Source organism: Bidens hawaiensis, unplaced genomic scaffold (genome assembly GCF_021521415.1).
Source record: "Bidens hawaiensis isolate Kalapana, Puna unplaced genomic scaffold, B.hawaiensis_p1.1 tig00004242_1, whole genome shotgun sequence".
In the NCBI taxonomy this organism is placed as follows: Eukaryota; Viridiplantae; Streptophyta; class Magnoliopsida; order Asterales; family Asteraceae; genus Bidens; species Bidens hawaiensis.
In genome coordinates this window covers 1,182,436-1,200,896 of record NW_027491253.1, presented here as the reverse complement: position 1 = coordinate 1,200,896, position 18,461 = coordinate 1,182,436, and the positions used below count along the sequence as shown (strand labels likewise).

Genomic DNA, 18,461 nt, shown 5'->3' with positions numbered 1-18,461 from the left:
TACCTTATCCTTCGGACTTACATTCGACCGCCCTGTTAAAACATATCTAATCGGATATTCTGATGCTGATTGGGCTCAATGTATTGAAACTAGACGATCAACCTATGGATATTCCATTTACTTGGGAGGAAACTTAGTATCTTGGAGTGCGACGAAACAACCAACAGTTGCTCGCTCAAGTTGTGAATCTGAATACCGGGCTATGGCAAACACCGCAGCTGAAATTATTTGGTTAACCCATCTTTTACGTGAATTGCATGCGCTACCGCCTGATCGACCAACCCTCCTATGTGACAACAAGAGTGCTTTATTTCTAAGTCAGAATCCCGTATCACATAAACAAGCAAAACACATTGATATTGATTATCATTTTATCAAAGAATTGGTCTCCGCCGGTCGTTTACACACCAAATTTGTTCCTACCACGCTCCAGGTAGCAGACATCTTCACCAAAAGTCTTCCGAGACCTCTCTTCGAGCGCTTCCGCACAAAACTTTGCGTTGGACCCCTACCTGTTCGCTTGAAGGGGGGTAATAGCCGCTAAGAGTGGATAATTCAAAATTCAATTTATGTTGACCAAAATTAGTTAGTCATATTAGGAGATATTCACTCCTTATTTTATTCCTAAATTGATGTTGTACGTTTATATATATCTTGTATTTGACTTTATGAAAGATCAATCAATAATACTTTCACACAGGTAACCAAAATGTATTATAAAAAAAAAAACCAATTTCAACTAAAAGTAACCCATAATCAAGGATGAGCAAACGAGTACGGGTACCGTATCGATATCAAATTGGGTATTGTCGGTACCAATTAGGTACCGACTTTTTGAAGTTGCAGGATCGATACGGTAGCGGTATGATTTAATTCGGTACCAGTATTTCATAAACTTTTGCCTTCGGTATTGAACCGATATTTACGATACCGGTGCCAGGATTTTGAAAAAATCGAGACTGGGATTTTCGGTACCGAGCTCAACTCTACCCGTAATTATCGATGTGAGACGTCTACTTGATAAACAGCTCATGTCCTCTTAAAGAAAAGGTCGTAGGTTCAAACATTGGCAAGAGCCTTGTTTAGAGTCATAATACTTGCCGTAAAAAAGGAGAAATAAAGTTACACATAGGCCATAAATAACTAAAAGGCTATATTAATTGGCCAGCCCGCACAAACTTCACAGATCTATAGGCCAAGCCCAGTATAGTATATTGAAAGAAGTAATAGGCATTGCCATTAGCATTAGGCAGTTAGGCATACACACACAGCACAGCAGTTGCACCGTCACAAACGTAAACGGAGGGAGAGATCGACGGCAACCTCATCCTCCGCCGTCGTTTCTTCATCGGAGGTTCGTATTCTATCCGCTTATGCTCTCCAGTTATTATACATGTTTTTTCAATCACTTTCGCTGCAAAACCTAGGGTTTCTTCGTATCGTCACCGTATTTTCTGGATACTAGTCGTTAAACCTCACTAAATCACTGCTTCTGATATCGAATTAATGACTGATTTCATTGTGTCGTAGAAATTAGAGTGTTTAATATCCGTGATTTTGAGATGATTAGTGGTATGCATTGCTTGTTAATGTGTTGAGCTGCAGTTTTATTGATTTATTTATTTTACACTTGAATTAATGCGGTGTAGGTGCAGATGTCATGAATGTATGTTGAATTTGGTTCAGTTTGAAGGAGTTGTTGGTCAGTACTGACATTATTGGACTTTGAGAGGTGTATATTTGGGGAAGGGATTGATGGATAGTGCTGATGATTTGACTTTTAAAATTATTTTTTCGGGAGATGGAGCTGGAAGGTTGCGGGATCAAGTGAAGGAAAAGTTAAAGGAGTTTATGGGAGACTACACAGATGACACACTTGTGGTATGTTTTGTATATGATTAGCTTTTTGGTGATAATACATTAGAATTTGATAGAACTGATTGTTAGTAAATTCCTGGAGAAATGTTGCTTACTTGGTTACTCTGTACAATGAGAGTTTGTTCTATTAACTTGTGGTAAACCCAGTGTTTTCTGATTTCTGTTTAGAGAGAAAATGTGTTTTAGCAATAGAAGTTTTAACCAAGGGGATTAATTTTCTCGGTTTTTTGATAATCGGTTATTGTATAAATGGTTAACCACAATATTGTAAGTATCATTGCTATTACAAGGTGAATTAGACGTGGGAATGCACATCAGCAAATTCATATGCTTTAGTTTTTTCTAGTGGCTTACAGCAATGCTGATTCCGTAGGTTTTGTTGAGAAGAATGAAGTACACTGACAATCAAAATAAACCAGTCTGTAAATTCCGTTAAGACAACCATATAAACTCAATAAAAACAAATAGTTTAGCAAATACATAAGGTTTCATAGGCTATCTGTGTAGAGTATGTATATGGTCACCATCTGCTTTTTCTTCATTTAGGAATTATGGTAGTGGAACAATTTACAATTCTGCCTTTGCATACAGGGATACTATTTTATATCCTCCTCAAACTTGGTGTAATATCACATATACCCAACAAAAGATCATACTTCAGATGTACCCGTAAATTTATGACATTTATATCCTTACCTTAAAACTTGTATTCGAGGGGAGAGTTTGGAATATAAGGAGAAAGAGAAGGGTATAATGGTCATACTGTAAGTTTTATTTAATGAAACAGGTAAATATGGTATTATATTATGCAAGTTTTCAGGGATTTATCTAAAACTGTGCTTTGCATATATTATGGCATATCGTATCATGAACCAAAAGTTGAAGATAATGAATCCCTATGAATTAAAATTTATCAAGGTACCAATGCCATGAATCTAGACACGTAAAAGGAGGTTTACTTATTGCTATATATTCTCAAAATTGATGTATCGTAGGCATTTTACTGACAAATATGGTCTGTACGAAAACAACATCGATGTGTTGGTGTTGCGTCAGCGTTAACTAGAAGTTTCGTTTGAAATTATTAAGTTCATTGTACATTTATTTTAACCACCTTTACTTTCATAAATTTTATGTCAGCATGTCTGGTCATTTTCTATGACACTGCTGTTAAGTTTATACAAATTTTCTAGCATACTTTTGTTGAAACTGTTGTTTTTAACGAAAAATGTAAATCGTTGTTACAAGGCATTTTTTGTAACTTCTCCCTGCTAAAAGTTGTGAATATAAATAGGCATTTGAGCACAGGAAGTTTATACTATACATTCCTATTTTTTGTCCATTGTTGCATATACTTTAAACTCAACATTCTTTAATTATGTTTCACACACATTAAAAGTGTTTCTTATGGCTTATTATGTTGTGTGCTTGTGTGATTTTCAGTCATATGCTTCCTGTAATGTTTGGACGCAAATACACAAATTTATATAAAAACTCGCATAAAGATCGCACTCCCGTGTTAGAATAGGTTCGCATAGGTCATTTTGATATGGTTGATGCAAGTGATTCTATTAATTTAATGAGATATCTGTGTTTGTTTAAGGGATTCTTTTACTCGTAAAACAAGTGTGTGTGGGGGGGGGGGGGGTTATAAATCTGTTTATACAATGACAAAAGCTAGATTAATATGCAAGTTTTGTAAGTCATTTTTGGGTTCTGGCCTTTTGTGTATTTACCATCACATCTGGTTAATTCTATTAGTTGATCATTTTGTCTTTGTGCTAAAATTTATAAAAGTTTTGAAAAAGATGGCATATGGACAGTCATGAAAGCATAAATATAGTATTATGAATATTTTTTATAAACTCTTTGGCAAGATTAACATGTAAGAAAAGCTGATACGTGCACAAGGCTTGGTTTTAAAAAGCACAAAAATGCAATGCTGTTTGTATAATTTTATCTAGTTCATGCATCAAATTGAACTGTCAGTTCAGGAAATTATATCCATGATGCATATATATTTGTATCCTGTTCACAGTTCTAAAGTTTTGATTTACTTAAACCAAGTATTTTGCTTTTGCAGGAATATGTAATAGTCTTACTTAAAAATGGACGGCGTAAAGAAGAAGCAAGGAATGAGTTGAATGTCTTTTTGGGTGATGACAGTGACTCATTCGTATCTTGGTAATGCATTGCAGTATATATATATATATATTTTTAATAAATATCTAAACGCCATAGATAGTCCAACCCATTCACTTATAAATGTCTATTAAGTTAATTTTACCTCATGGAAAAGTAAAAGATTATTTAGCTAAAAGGGAAACTAGTTGTATTTCTAGGTTGTTTTTTACTGTTTCAATATGTTTAATTTTTTTTTCTATGCAGGCTGTGGGACCATTTGTGGTCAAACTTAGACCTATATACACAATCAAAAGAATCTCGTCCTGATGAAGTGGTTAAACAGAAGCCTCATGTTCGTTCTGAATCAGAGATGATAGATTATGATAAAGTATCCACAAATCGAAGGAGCAAAGATTGGAAAGGGATTGTAAGAGATCCAGATGAACCGCCTTCTCTTCGCAGTGCCATCATTGCAAATATTAAGTCAGAAGATGATGAAAACCAAAAAAACCGATCGTCGCCGCCTCAATCAGTAATTCACAGAAAAAGAGGCCGGAGTGGTGAACGTGGTCACACTGAATTGAAATCACAAGTCGAGGTCTGAACTCTTTTCTTTTTCTTTATACTTGTCGTTTATCTATCTATATATTTATGTGTGTCTCTGTTTGTGTGTGTGTGTGTGCATATATACATAATGTTAGGTTCCCTCAGAACTCTAAAAATTTTAAGAACTTTAAGAACTTCTATATATACATATAAATAGGGGAGGGTTGAGAACAAAATGAACAAAACAAATTATTCATTTTTTTAACTTTAAAAAGTTTTAAGATGCAAAAAATGGTTGAAATTAATTGTTTACTCATCTCTCTTAATATTCTTAAAAAATATATAAATTAAGTTTATTGATAATCCTACACATGTGTAGATAAACGTTTAAAAGTGAAAAAAAAAACATTTGAACAAGTTAGTTTAATGGTATTATATGTATATACTTATAGCACAGGCGTTTGTACGTAAACAGTAAAAGCTTCTATAAATATGAACCATTGATAGAAAAAATTAAATGACTTGGGTTTGTTCGTTTTGTTCTGGCAATAATTTACTCTTTTGTAATGAACCTCTTCTTATGCACACACACATATATACATATATAACAGCATTTGTTGATTTGGTTGCTTTCAGAGAGAAGCCGTTCCTAAACCAAGGCTATCCGCCTCACGAAGACTGCTTCAGTTTGCGGTTCGAGATGCGGTCGCCACTTCCCGGTCAACTGGCTTAACATCCAAGCCGTCATTTAAGCGTTTGCGGTCCGTAGTTTCTACACCCACAGATGACTCATCACTTGAAGAAAGACACCCTTTGCTTTCAAGAGTCCCTAAAACCATGCCAGTCGCCATTAAAGCCGTTGCAGCCGCTGCCGAAGACGCTGTAAAAGTCAAACCTTCAGGAAACGTGTTTGACCGGCTCAGTCGCAGCACAAACCCCGCTGACCAATTCCCAGAAGATGATGACGGTTTTACTCGAATTACAGAGGCTACTGATTTTACACATAATGAGGAGTACAAGTATAACAACATAAATGCTTCAAATGTTGTTGATGGCACAAGTTATAAACCTTCCTCTAATAAGATAGTAAATAATTATTCTAGTGTAAATAAAACAAGCGTGGTTTCAGACACGAGTGCTCCAAAACTTGTGGCGGAGACTAAGCCAGCTGGCAACAATAGCAATGGAAATGTAATATTGCATTCAACTTGGTAAATATCATTTTTGTAAATAAAAGTAATATTGTTTGTTACATTTGTTTTTGTACTCAGGGGGTACCCATTATACAAGCTCAAAGGGAAGTTCAAAACACACTGCTGTCAACTGGTAAGTTAGACAAGTTCAATTGTTTTTAATGAGCAATTATGGTCTGTTTCATATATGCCCATGCCCAAAATAATAATATGGCTTATGCTCTTACAAAGTGGTCAAAATATCAAATATACCCAAGTCATTAAAAACAATTCAATAAATGATCGTTTTACCCTTATTTTTCTCAAATTTTAAAAAATCATATATGCCCATTTTTACTTCAAATTTATTTATTTACCCATTTTTAGCTAAAATTTTTTAACCCCTTAAACGTAAAATTTTATTTTGCCCATAAGCAGTAGTTTTTCAATATATCATATTGCTTGTTGTGCAATTATCATCGATTATACCTGGGTCGTTTATATGATTCGAACATACAGATTTGACTGTTCAATTACTGCTGTTGAGGAACGGAAGAGGAGAGACACTTCGGTTTGCTTGCTTATCGTCGATGTCTATCAAAATCCAAATTAAAAAGTTGGGTTTAAAAAAATATAATGGAAAGGGGTAGAATTGACATTAAGTAAAATTCATGAAAGTTGGGCATATATGATTTTTGTAGTTTTGGTTTAGCATATGTGAAATTAATCCTAATTATTATTTGTTTTTCTTGTGCAGGTGTCAATCCTATTAATCGACCTACTGAAGATGCAGATTCGCGCACCATTTTTGTTAACAATGTAAAAACAAAACCTTGTTATGTTAAGTCATAGGTTGTGTTCATGTGGTTTTGTCTTGTATGATTTTAAAGCTGTTTGCTTTATACAGGTCCATTTTGCAGCTACTAAGGAAGGTATTTCTCGGCACTTTAACAAGTTTGGGGATGTGCTAAAAGTGATTATTGTAACCGAAGCAGCTACTGGGCAGCCAAAAGGGTTTGTCATTATTCTCTCTCTTTTGACTTGATAAGCATAATGGTCAAAGTAACAACCGAATCATCACTAATGCAGGTCAGCTTTTGTGGAGTTCATGAGAAAAGAAGCAGCAGAAAATGCTTTGTCTCTGGATGGTACATCCTTCATGTCACGTATTCTTAAGGTCCATCTCTCTCTCTCTCTCTATATATATGTGTGTGTGTGCGTGTGTAGTGTTAGGATCAGATAGAACTGGTTTTTGGTCTGCGATGCGAATGGGCAAAACACACGGTGGCATTTTTGTAATAACTCTAAATTGAGTAATGATGCCACAACATTATTGAATTACGCTACTCTACGCGTATGTTGTTGTAGCATAATTACTCTATTCATAGTAATTACGCAAATACCATGTGTTTATCTCTTTCGCTTCGTACACTTCGCACAGTTGGTTTCTTTCTTACCCAATCGTGACCCACCCTATAGATATATAGGGTGCTCGTACAAAACCAATAAGATGCTCAATTGACATGGAATTTGGGTAACATTTACATTTCAATAAATTGAATTTAACTAAAGGATTTTGATGTTTACAACGCTTACCAGAAACAAAAGGTTTACTATTTGACCATAATAAGTTTTAAGCATTTGTGTAACTACACAATACGCAGGTTGTAAAGAAAAGCTCTGGTCAACAAGAAGCTGCTGCGCCAGTGACATCATGGCCCCGTGTTGCTCGGGCTTCCGCATCGAGATTTGTTAGAGGGGCTTCTTTCCCGAGAGGCATAGGCGGCATATACCGGTCACGCCTCCCAATCAAAGGCGGTGCTAGAAGCTTTCAATGGAAACGTGATACTCAAAACTCACCATCTTCTGATGCCATCCCAAGTCCTACTGCCACCACCCCCCGGAGCCTTACTTATGTTCGGACTGAAGCCGCCAAGACCCATGGAAATCCCGGCAATGTCTCCTGAGCATTTGTTACTTGGCAATTCGATCATTCAGTGTTCTAAAGCTCTAAATCTTGTGGTAAATAACGACAAGCTTGTTTGCAACAGGGGCCAAAAGGTTAGTGAGGATGTGATAAGAGTTAGTGGCAGGTTTTTTTTGTGGATTCTTTTTGGGTTAGTTTGGCTTTTTTCCACAGGGAGAGACTGATCTGATTCTCGTTGGTGAAGATGATATTTAAATATAAGAATTAAGATTGGATATGAAGTTTCAACTCTTGCTTTAAATCGCTAAACAAAACTATTAACATGCGAAACTCTGCTAAAACTGAATGGTTTGGCTAACTCGTACTCTCATAGTCAAGGATGTGAATTTCTGGCATGCCAAGAAAACACATGAGCTGAAGTCCTTACGTGTGAAACTCAAGGGTTTGGATTAGTTCAGTTGAACCTTCGAAACGTGTTTTTGCTAAACAAGTCGTGTTTCTTTCAGACTGGTGGGTTGACATAGTAAATCAATTATTTATTTATTTTTTAAAATGTGCTTATGCAATAACTTTTGACCATGAATTAAAATCGATATAACTGCTTCAAAAAGGTGTAAAAAAACCCGATGTGAACAGAGTTTAAAGTGTTTTCGAGTTAAACACCTCATCTTCATTTCAATTTATGAATGCGCTTCGTGTTTGAGTTTATGTGACGATTTTTGGTTAGCAGTTCTAACAAACCATTGTTAATAGTTTGTCCTAGAATCTTTGTTAAACCCGAATTAATTGGACAACGAACGTCCGTCCGTACTTGTTGTGTGAAGATTGATATGTGACCTGCATTACCTGCTTCTCACTCAATTACTCTAAATCACAATTTAGGGTTTGATCGGCTTCTGATTGAAATAAAAAACACCCAAAAGTGCTTTCAACAATTCTTTGAATATCATTCGTCGAATACTACAAAACAGAAGTATCCATTTCTCTAATCTAGAGCAGTCTAATATATTCTATATGTTGATTACAAACAACAATGACGCAAGTGATGTTCGTTCTTCACCGACAAGCCTCTATGTTCCTAAATTCCACAACCATCGTCATAAAATAATACTTGAAAGCGAATTGTAACCTTCAACAAAAGAACTTTCAATTCAGCACCAAGTTGTTCTCAGTAGCAACTTAAATCGACAGGCGCCATAATTCAGCAACAACTTTAAACATCCACAGGAACTGTAGTTCCACAACACATGATCTCAATAACTTCTATTAGCTGGAAATCCTCGGCATAGCCGAGCATCAGTAGTAACGTTAACTTGACGTGGTCACTGGTGCTAGCTGAGTGCTTCCCCTTAGTTGTAGCTCCACTTCCGTAGTAACAAGTTGCCATCCATAGCAACATCAAAGCATGTTGGTAGCAACCTCTTAAAGCTCTTCCAACTCCAACAAGAAGAATTTGAACACAACTTCCGGGTTACTAAGATCCTAATTTACAACTCAACCAGTGAATTCACTTTCAAAAGCAAAGTCTAGCACAAATTACATATACACAAAATATATCTAAATCAGGCATACAGAACTACAAAAAACAACAAAATTTCCCATATCATGATCATTGTTAGCAGCCCATCAAACAATTTCTTAATCAAATTCATTATTAGAAAGTGTAACATTCTATGATTCTATGACAAACCATCAATACAAAGCAATAACAAGCAACCCAAGCGAAGCAACACCGATGCACAAGTACGACACCACATTCAACCTCACAAAAAACACATTCAAACTCTTCGCAACTTGAAGCGTAAGAGTCAGAATCTGCAACCTCCCTTGCTCCTCCATCTTCCTAAAGAACCCAATTGGCTTCAACGACCTTCTAAGCATCAACGACACCGAAAACGGCAACCCAAACGCCAAACAGCTTTGCACCGACACTTCCGGGATCGGACTAGCCTTCGTCACATACGAAATCCACGCCCCTAAACCCAACTGAAACAGACCCAAAAGAGCCAAACTCTTACTAACGGTTAAAACTCTCTTAGACATTTCGTCGAGCACTTGGCGGGTCTCATTTGCAAGCGCCGAAACATCACATTCGACGGTGGGTCCAGTGATCTCTTGGTGCTTGAAATCTTCGAGGGTTTGTTTCAGACTCTCGTTGGGTTTGTGGGTTTGTTCAGGATCGGATTGAGGAGTGGAGGTTGAGAAGAATTTGTGGGTTTGATAAGGGTTTAGGGTTAAAGATTGGATGGTGAAATTTGGGAAGAAAGTGGTGTTTGATCTGGTGAAAGTGTGATATGATGGTGTGAGACTGGTATTGGAATGGGGGTACTGGTTGAGAAGGATTGGTGGGAATGATTAGGGTTTAAATGGTGGAATGAGAGGAGAGTATAGCAGGAAGATGGGTTCAGAATCTTGGATGCAAGTCTGCGGGAGATTGGAGACGCCATGGTTGTATGTGTGAGGTCAGAGGAGGAAAGGTTTTGGTGTGTGATCGCATTTGCATATTTTAAGGTTGCGATTATTATTATTATTTCTTTTAGAATAATCATGTGATTATTATGAACAAGAAGATGGATATTCCGTGCGTTACAGCGGCTTGAACTTTAACACTTGAGGATTCAAACCCTCTCTTTATAGATGATTTAAGCCGGCGTGTTACGGCGGGAGCTAACTCGATTGGTATTGGCTCGGTTTGTTACAGTTAAAGTGGTAACAGTATTGTACCAAAAGTGTAACTGTGTAAAAGTTTAATGATTAAAGTTTAAAGAACAAATAAATAACTTTGGTCGCCATATTTAAAAGTTTAAAACTTTTCAAATTGTCTTTTAAACTCTTGGTGGCCAAGTTTGAAGTTTCAAACTTTCCAACATTTTAATGTCATTATAAATATCTAATTTTAGGGTATAGTCTCAAATATCAGTCATAGCTAATGGGGCATGGTGAGAGCATGGAACAAATGACTAAATATACCTCACAGAAAGTGTGTAGTGTGGCGACAAAAGTAATGGATTTGAGCGATAAGTGGGGTTACTACACCGCCCCTAGGGTGTGTTTGTTGCCTGGGTGTGTTTTGGGTTTGTCGCCTCCGGGGTGGATTTGAGCGATAAGTGGGCTACAACACAGCTCTAAAATAAAATTTACTCAATTGCTAATGTGGCGTCACATGTTAAAAATCGCCCCCAATTTGTAGCCTCCAACTACACATAGCCTAATAAAGTTACCCTTCACTAGTGGTTGCTCCACACATCTATGAAACGTGCCCTCGATAATATTATAAATACTTGGCTCTTTGGGGGTGTTTGGGATTCCTTATTTTACCTTCTTATGACTTTTGCACTCACAATCTTTAACTTTCCTAAACACCTTATAACTTATAAGTTACAAATTATAAGGCATAAGGAGCTAAAATAAGCAATACAAACACCACCTTAATAGGGAAAATGTTAGAACATCTACTTCCTAATTACTGGGTAATTTTTTATTCTTTTGAATCGTCAGATAACATAATAAGTGGTGGAATATATGTATCTCTACGAGCCTATTTCAGAAGATAGGAAATATGATTTATTTGTTATATTTGAGAACAACACCACATTGCGATCAAATATGATTTATTTGTTATATATGAGACAACACCACATTGCGATCAAAGACACTTGAATCAACATGTTACGGTTTTTTTTTTTTTTCAAATAGGATCGTAATTAGGCTTACTAACCTCTTGATAATTTAGAAATTAGACGGCATGCAAATGGTGATACAAGGAATCGTTCATCTTGTTAGAACAGACTTTATGTCATCATTTTTCATTTTGTGTAAGAAACAATTTAAATTTTGAAAAATAATTAAATATCTTGAATTTTAGTTTATTCAACTTATATTAATTGAATAACAATTATTTACTTCAATAATTTTCTATACTTTGCATCAATTATTTTTACATTTGAATAATTTAACTAACTATTAATATCAAATAAATATAAAGTCATAATTTATTTAGTATTCCTTTATATTTTAAGCATATAATTTCTTGTAAGTTAACATAATAACTTTATTTTCAACCTTTTGACTGAATTTATACAATGTCAAAATTATATATAACCATTACAATATTTATAACTGTTCTGATGTGTTGTTTGTTATGGGTTCGTAAAATATGAAAAAAAACATAAACTTCATATTATTTTTAAATTTAAATAACACAATAGAGAAACTAATACAACATACTTTCAATTATAATTGATTTATTTAGTGCCACACACTTTATTCTCTTCATAGTGTCTCTACGTCCTATCTTTCTCCTTCACCAATTCACCTGCACACATACAATCGGTTATAATTATATAATTTAAATAGTATAGCTTTTAATCATATTTAACATATTAAAGGTTTACAAAGTTTAATAGAAAGAAACACCCGTCTTAAATTTAACCCGACCCATTTTAACCCAATCAGTTAACTTTCCCATGGGAGAAAGAGAAATAGAAATACATGGTCCGAAATTGACGTTGCATTTCTCGGGAAGTTGCACGGCCATGTTACGGTCAACACCAGAGATGGGCGGGCCATTGACCAGGACGCACAAACAGGGTTGGCCCAAGATCCTAATAGCAGTACAACAAGCATCATTTGGAGGAATAGGGCTAAACGGTGCAACCGCAGCTCTACAAGGAAGCAGTTGGACTAGTGCAGAGAAAAATGTGGTTCCACACGGGAACCCCATACTTTCTTGCACCGTTAGACCCAACACCAAAAAAAATACCATCATTTTCTTTTCTTTCTTTTCCATTGTTAGGATGGATCTAGTTTAATTGTCCATAAAACTGTTTCTACAAATTTATAGATGAAAGCCATATGTATCACATCACACATGCTACATGTCATTCCTAAAACTCACCATAACTCAGCATTTTTTGCATGCTTAAGGGAACAGTTGCTAAACTCATATGTTGTGGTTGATCAATCATGAATGGGAATTAAGGGATCATATTCACTATTTCACTCTAAAAAAATTATCAAGCATTGTATTCTACTTTTATAACTAAGAATAACAATAAAGATATAAATATACTCTAGAGGTGTTTATTGTGCAGTTTTGACAAAGAATCTGGGACGAACTGCTAACTGTGGTTTTGAGAAACGACAAACCAAACCGGGTGAATTTAATGGAACAGTTGGGCCAGATGTTCTTATCGGTTTGGTGGGCTGAACATTTTTTTTACTTCAAAACCTTAGATTGTTTTAATATTTTGAAATGATAAAAGATGGTTCGTGAATATACTAGATAAATATACCTGCATATCCTGGAAATGTAAAAGTAAATAAATGAAAAAGGTTAAACCATCGTTCAGGTTACATGCTCGTGTCCAAGTTCGGTTTACATGTTCGTATCCAAGTTACATACAACCCGTTTCAACATTATTCATCCAAATTTCATCTTCATGCATCTTAAACTGAGCTAGAATACACATGGATTTGTTTCCTAATCTTTCATAGCTAAAGTAGTGAGTTGAGTCCGTCTAGCAAAGGTCTCATATTCAAATGCAGTTTTCTACGCTTACCAAGCGTGAGCTACAGTAACTTTTATGTTTTTTCTTTTTATTAAACTCTTATAATCATCACTTTGCTCGCTATGGCTAGTTTAATGATTATTGGTTAGTAACAAAAAAATTCAAACAAATATAACGATAGAATAAAAGATACTTTCCAAAATTCTGCGGTCCTTGCAACATATAATAAGAAAAATTCAGACAAACTCACCACAAAACCAAAACATAATAGCATTGTCCTCTAAATCTATGATAACATCAAACATGATTACTTAAACTTATTCTAGTCCTTAAAAGCCAAGCTCATGAGGCTTCATGCCTGCCTTTAGTGAGAATCTTGCACCCAAATAGCTTTTCAAATCCGGAACACACTCAATGGCTGCGATCAAAGCCGCATCCACAGCTTTCTGGTCATCTTTCTTGACCTGTGGAAGCACATTCTTCTCCTATAGAGCACACATTAACCAAAACAAACGTTAGTATTGAAAAAACATGCACCAAAATGTTAGACAAAGTGATAAAAGCATATTATAATTTGGCAAATACCTCTTTCTCTGCTTCAAAAAACTCGCCCTCGCCTTTCTTCTTCTTTTTCTCAACCTTCTTTCCAAAGTACTTGTCATCAAACTTTTCAACATTTACCCCTGAGACGTCTACCTTTGTTGAGGTGGCGATAACATATGACTGGTTAACCCTCCTCAAAGGAACACCATTGATCTTAAAAGGACCTAAAAATATGAAGAGCCATCAGAGTTAGCATCAGCAATTGCAAACATCAAATAGAAAAAAAAATAACAAAAATAGCAAATATATGAACAAAAACAAGTTTCTTGTTAATACATGATAACAAAAGAAAAAAGAAAATAATATACCAGTAACCAGCAACAATCCGGAAGAAAGTTGTTTCAAGAAAACAACCCTCTTTCCCTTAAATCTTCCAGCCAATATAATCAGCACGGTTCCAGGGGTAATGCTAGCCCTAAACATATGCAAACAATCCAAGAAACCCAAGTCATAAATTGGTCAAGTTTGGTCGAAATTCGGGTAGTAAAAAGTCGTTTTTAGGTGGTTTTGAACACAAGCTGAACAAAAAACCAACAACTAGATTTTAAGGTTTTGAACACTCTCTGGTTTCGATTGTTTCAGTTTTCACAATGTGTTAGGTTTGGTTTCCGCTTTTTTCATTTTAGTTTGAAACTTTTTGGCAAAAAAGGTAGAAAAAATAACAAATTTGGGTTTAAAACTTTGAGCCTAAAAATTTCTGTCAAATAAAAAACTGTTTATTGCATTAAACTTTTAGGTCTTAAGTTCTTGATCAACGCCATTTAAAATAAATTCATAATTACTTAACACACAAACATAAAACCATAGTTTATAAAATATAAGTTAATCAATTTTAACTTTAAACGAACTCCGCTCAGCTCTAATACATGAAAAAACCAAAAATCGAGCAAAAAAATCGACTTTTAAGTTCAGTTCAAGTGCATTCTAGTCTTAAAATCCATCTATTTACATACCTGAGCTTAGTGGGTCGGGGTTTCCGCTTATTAACAAGCGGTTTCTTGACATCATCAGCCGGGTAGAACTTAGGTGGCTTCTCAGTTGGAGCCGCAGCAACAGCTTGCTTCTCGTGTTTAGGAAAAGTCCCACCATTTTTGGCCTTGATGGCCCACAGCCCTCGCTTGTGGTACATCTTGGACCGTGAGTATTTGCCAACGCCCCTGATCAAGTCAGGGTTCCTGCACGTGTGTGGTTTTCGGGTCGTCGGTGCCATTGGTCTTCTGTTATTACAAAACCTGTTAATTCAAATTCATATATCATAACACAAATCTTGTAAAGCCATGTTCAATTCATTTAGTTTCAAAGTTTAAAATGCATCTGTTCTATGTAACAGATGTAACTAGTTATGTATTTTATGCCAAAAAGTGAAATAAAATGACCTAGGTATTTAATTATAACTAAAACATAAATGTTTCATATACATTTGTATATTTAGTTGTAAATTATAAATTTAAACTAATATGCAACAAAATTTACATTTTTTAAAAGATTTGTCACTTTCTGGAAACACTAACATGATGATATTGCAAACAATTTAAAACTTTTTAAAGATTTAAATAAAAATACTCACAAATATGTCTAATCATATAGTAAATTGTGTATAAAAAAGTAATCTTTTAGTCCAAATCTTTATTTTTTCAGCTCAAATTAAACTGAATTAACAAAAACCCAAATCACACAAAGTCCTTAAAATAAAATTCTAATGATTTAATAACTCAAAAAACAATATGAATCTAAGAACTGACACATTACCACTACACATACAAAAGTTCAATAAATATATGCACCATGATTGATTCTGTAAGAAATTAAGATACAGCAAAACATATATCGTATTCAATATGTTCATATTTGTAATCAATTGAAGAAAAAAGGATTGTTACCGGCGAATTCGCTGCTCCGGTGATGTGCGGCGGGTTGAATCTGCAGATTGGTTAGGAGAAGAAACCCTAATAGGTTGTGTGATATAATATAAAATGAGTGGGCCTAATTGATGGGCTTTTATGGGCCTATTAAATGGGCTAATTTAAAGTGATGTAGTTATTTTAGGGTAATAGATAAAAGGCCCATTATAAAAAGTCCTTTTTAAATAGCGACTGCTAACACATGTTTGTTCGGGAACTTGTGATACCTAAGGCCACGTGAAGAAACGTGGATCTACTCACTGGTAGCAGATCTACTTTCCTCGGGTGTGATTATACTATTTCACCGATGGTTCTTCTGGATCTGTGTTCTTCCACCTACAAAATGAACAGCGCCGTTACTTACCCCTCAGAAAGGGACAGAGGGGTCCTCTTTGGGGTAACCCTCCGGCGTGAGAATCAGTATATTGTAGAGAAGATGATAATGTGTGTAAAGGAATCTCCAGAGTATTGCTGAATAGCTGAATACCCTCTGATTGTGAGACTGTGTGTTTGTATGTAACTGATTGTGAGTGAATATAATTCAATATGATTGAATGTGATATCACTGCTTGTAACTGTCAATGATTGAGTATGAATGTGTCATCAAAGTGGAGTTGATGCTGTATTTATAATGCTAGGGTTTTCACTGATTGGGCTCAACCTCGTTGGCCTCCTCCAATCGCACTGCGCCACGTGTACTCTGGGACACCTGGCGCTTTCTCGTTGGTTGTAATCACGTGGCAACACATGTGTCATGCTGAGTTGTCGACCTTTCATTTGGCAGCTGTCAACATCAGCATATTCTTACTCCTTAAAAAGATGCCTTCTGGAAGGTTGTGTGACGTGCACAATCAAGGTTGCCCTAATCCTGATTTGGATAAGGACGAGGTTGATTATGCGCACGTGTGATATGCGCCCATCCTGAGGATGCGCGAGGTCTTCTCTTTATTCTCACGCGCAGATATTTCATGCGCAGATGTGATATGCACGAGCATGTGATATGCGCCGCGCGCTGATGCGCTGCGCGAATATGTGATGCGCGAGCATGTGTGTCTGGGCAGATGTGATATGCACGAGCATGTGATATGCGCCGCGCGCTGATGCGCCGCGCGCATATGTGATGCGCGAGCATATGTGTGCCTGGGCATATGATGCCTGAGCATGTTTTGTATGCGCCATGCGCATAGGTTTTGGCTTTGTGCCTTCATAATGTCTTTATCTTGTGGGTTGACCCGCCTTGCTCGGTGTTGAGGCGGGTACATACCTCTTCAAGCCCCCCCAGTCTAATGTGTGTCTTATCTCGCGCGAGCGCGGTAAGATGGATATTAGACTTACTGATTTGGTCTTTTAAAGGGGTTTTGTCGTTTTGTTGGTTGTTTCCATCGTTGCGCGAAGTTCTATCCATTTGGTTGAAAACGAAGGGTTGAAAACGAAGGGTCCGAACACGTGGTTAGTTGGTGGTGACGTGCGCCGTAAACATGTCAGACGTTTCGTGTGCTCGAGGTGCTACAGTTGCCTTTCACGTCCCCTCACACAGCTGTCTTGAACACGTGTCGCGCTCGCATTGGTTAGCACCTGCGAGTGGGGGCGCGTCTCTGCTCCGTGGCAGGTCCGTTACGTTTTTATGTCCCCTCAACAGTGTTAGGGACACGTGCCGCGCCCTCGTTGGCTTACACCTGCGAGTGGGGGCGCGTGAAATCCCATCAGTTACCACTTTTCTCTCTCCTGGGCCTATAAAAGCAGGCCCTTAGGAAATTTTTATCTTCATCTTCATTGTTTCAAATTTTCTATTTTCTGCCTTTCATATTCTGAATTGAGTATATTCATCTTTTCGATTTTTCGATTATCTGCTGCTGCAGTTGTATGTCTGATAGTTCAGACTCGTCTAGCCCTTCAATCACCTCTGTTGCCTCTCGAAGACGCCGTGTGAAGTCTGTGGTGATGTCGACATTGAAGCAAAAGGGGAAGGGGAAGAGGGTTGTTGAGACCACATCGGAGGAAGTAGGGAGGACCAAGGCCACCAAAAGGTGGAATGAAATCCTCTGCAAATTGAAGCAGGCCGATCTCGACAACCTCATCGCCTCTCAGGGCTTTCCCACCCTGTTTGGCTGCATGTTGCCTAGGTCCGGGCAAACGGCGGCGGACCCGCCTGCCGGCTATATATCCCTATATAGCCACTTTTTCACCCACTGCAACCTTCGTCTCCCGATAACAAGGTTTGTGGGTGCACTGCTGAAGTTCTATGGGATTCATATATCCCAAGTCCATCCGTTTGGACTCGTGCGCGTGACTCACTTTGAGTTCATGTGCAAATCCCAGCGCGAGGAGCCGACTCCTCGGCGCTTTCAGTATTTTTACAAGCCCAAGATCCAAGACAATTGGATCTCTTTTATTCCTCGCAGTCAGAAGGTGAAGTGCTCCACTGTTTCATTCAAGAGCCTTCATGACTGGTCTGAGAGGTTCTTTTACATTAGGGCTGGTGTGATACCCATCCGTATGACCATGCGCTCTATCTCTTCTGCGCCTGCGGATGAGGGTGTCCTCAAGAACCCAACTGGCGCCTGGGTTAAGAAACTGACCGCCGAACCATCCCCCGCGAAGAAAATTTGCGAGGAGGCGCTGGTGGGGGTCGGCATGAGTAAGCTATGGGCCGACAGCGCGCTTGAGCCCGTTATCCAAGTCGACGGGTTGTGTAAGTTTATTTCATTGCTTTATTTATTTTTTCTGCGCGAACATAATTCTTTTGCTGATATCACTTGACTTGTTTTTGCGCAGTCACCAAGGATTATGTCCTTGCCGC

The 18,461-nt window shown here is 37.2% G+C and overlaps 3 protein-coding genes across 4 annotated transcripts in view; 1 reads left to right on the top strand and 2 right to left on the bottom strand.

Moving 5' to 3' along the window:
• Window positions 1-1,712: 1,712 nt before the first annotated feature.
• On the top strand, window positions 1,713-7,916 carry LOC143625802 (uncharacterized). Its single transcript, XM_077096043.1, has 9 exons — window positions 1,713-1,881; window positions 3,962-4,062; window positions 4,267-4,600; window positions 5,185-5,739; window positions 5,820-5,874; window positions 6,478-6,539; window positions 6,628-6,734; window positions 6,810-6,897; window positions 7,385-7,916. Exons 1-9 carry the CDS (start codon window positions 1,756-1,758, stop codon window positions 7,685-7,687), a joined length of 1,731 nt encoding a protein of 576 aa, XP_076952158.1. The 5' UTR covers window positions 1,713-1,755; the 3' UTR covers window positions 7,688-7,916.
• A 1,368-nt stretch (window positions 7,917-9,284) lies between these two features.
• On the bottom strand, window positions 9,285-12,436 carry LOC143625863 (uncharacterized). Its single transcript, XM_077096089.1, has 2 exons — window positions 12,095-12,436; window positions 9,285-9,975 (listed from the first exon to the last, which is right to left on the bottom strand). Exons 1-2 carry the CDS (start codon window positions 12,434-12,436, stop codon window positions 9,340-9,342), a joined length of 978 nt encoding a protein of 325 aa, XP_076952204.1. The 3' UTR covers window positions 9,285-9,339.
• Window positions 12,437-13,397: 961 nt separating this feature from the next.
• LOC143625907 (large ribosomal subunit protein eL6-like) overlaps window positions 13,398-18,461 on the bottom strand; it is an 87,559-nt gene continuing 82,495 nt past the window's right edge. The window contains exons 1-5 of one of the 2 annotated variants that reach the window (XM_077096124.1): window positions 15,641-15,693; window positions 14,714-14,977; window positions 14,069-14,175; window positions 13,743-13,924; window positions 13,398-13,642 (exon numbers count right to left, since the gene is read on the bottom strand). In XM_077096124.1, coding sequence (XP_076952239.1) covers window positions 13,487-13,642; window positions 13,743-13,924; window positions 14,069-14,175; window positions 14,714-14,970 — 702 coding nt within the window. In that variant the 5' untranslated portion in view covers window positions 14,971-14,977; window positions 15,641-15,693 and the 3' untranslated portion in view covers window positions 13,398-13,486. Of the gene's footprint in view, window positions 13,643-13,742; window positions 13,925-14,068; window positions 14,176-14,713; window positions 14,980-15,640; window positions 15,694-18,461 lie in introns of those variants that run through there. The other variant, XM_077096125.1, reaches the window with a different exon arrangement.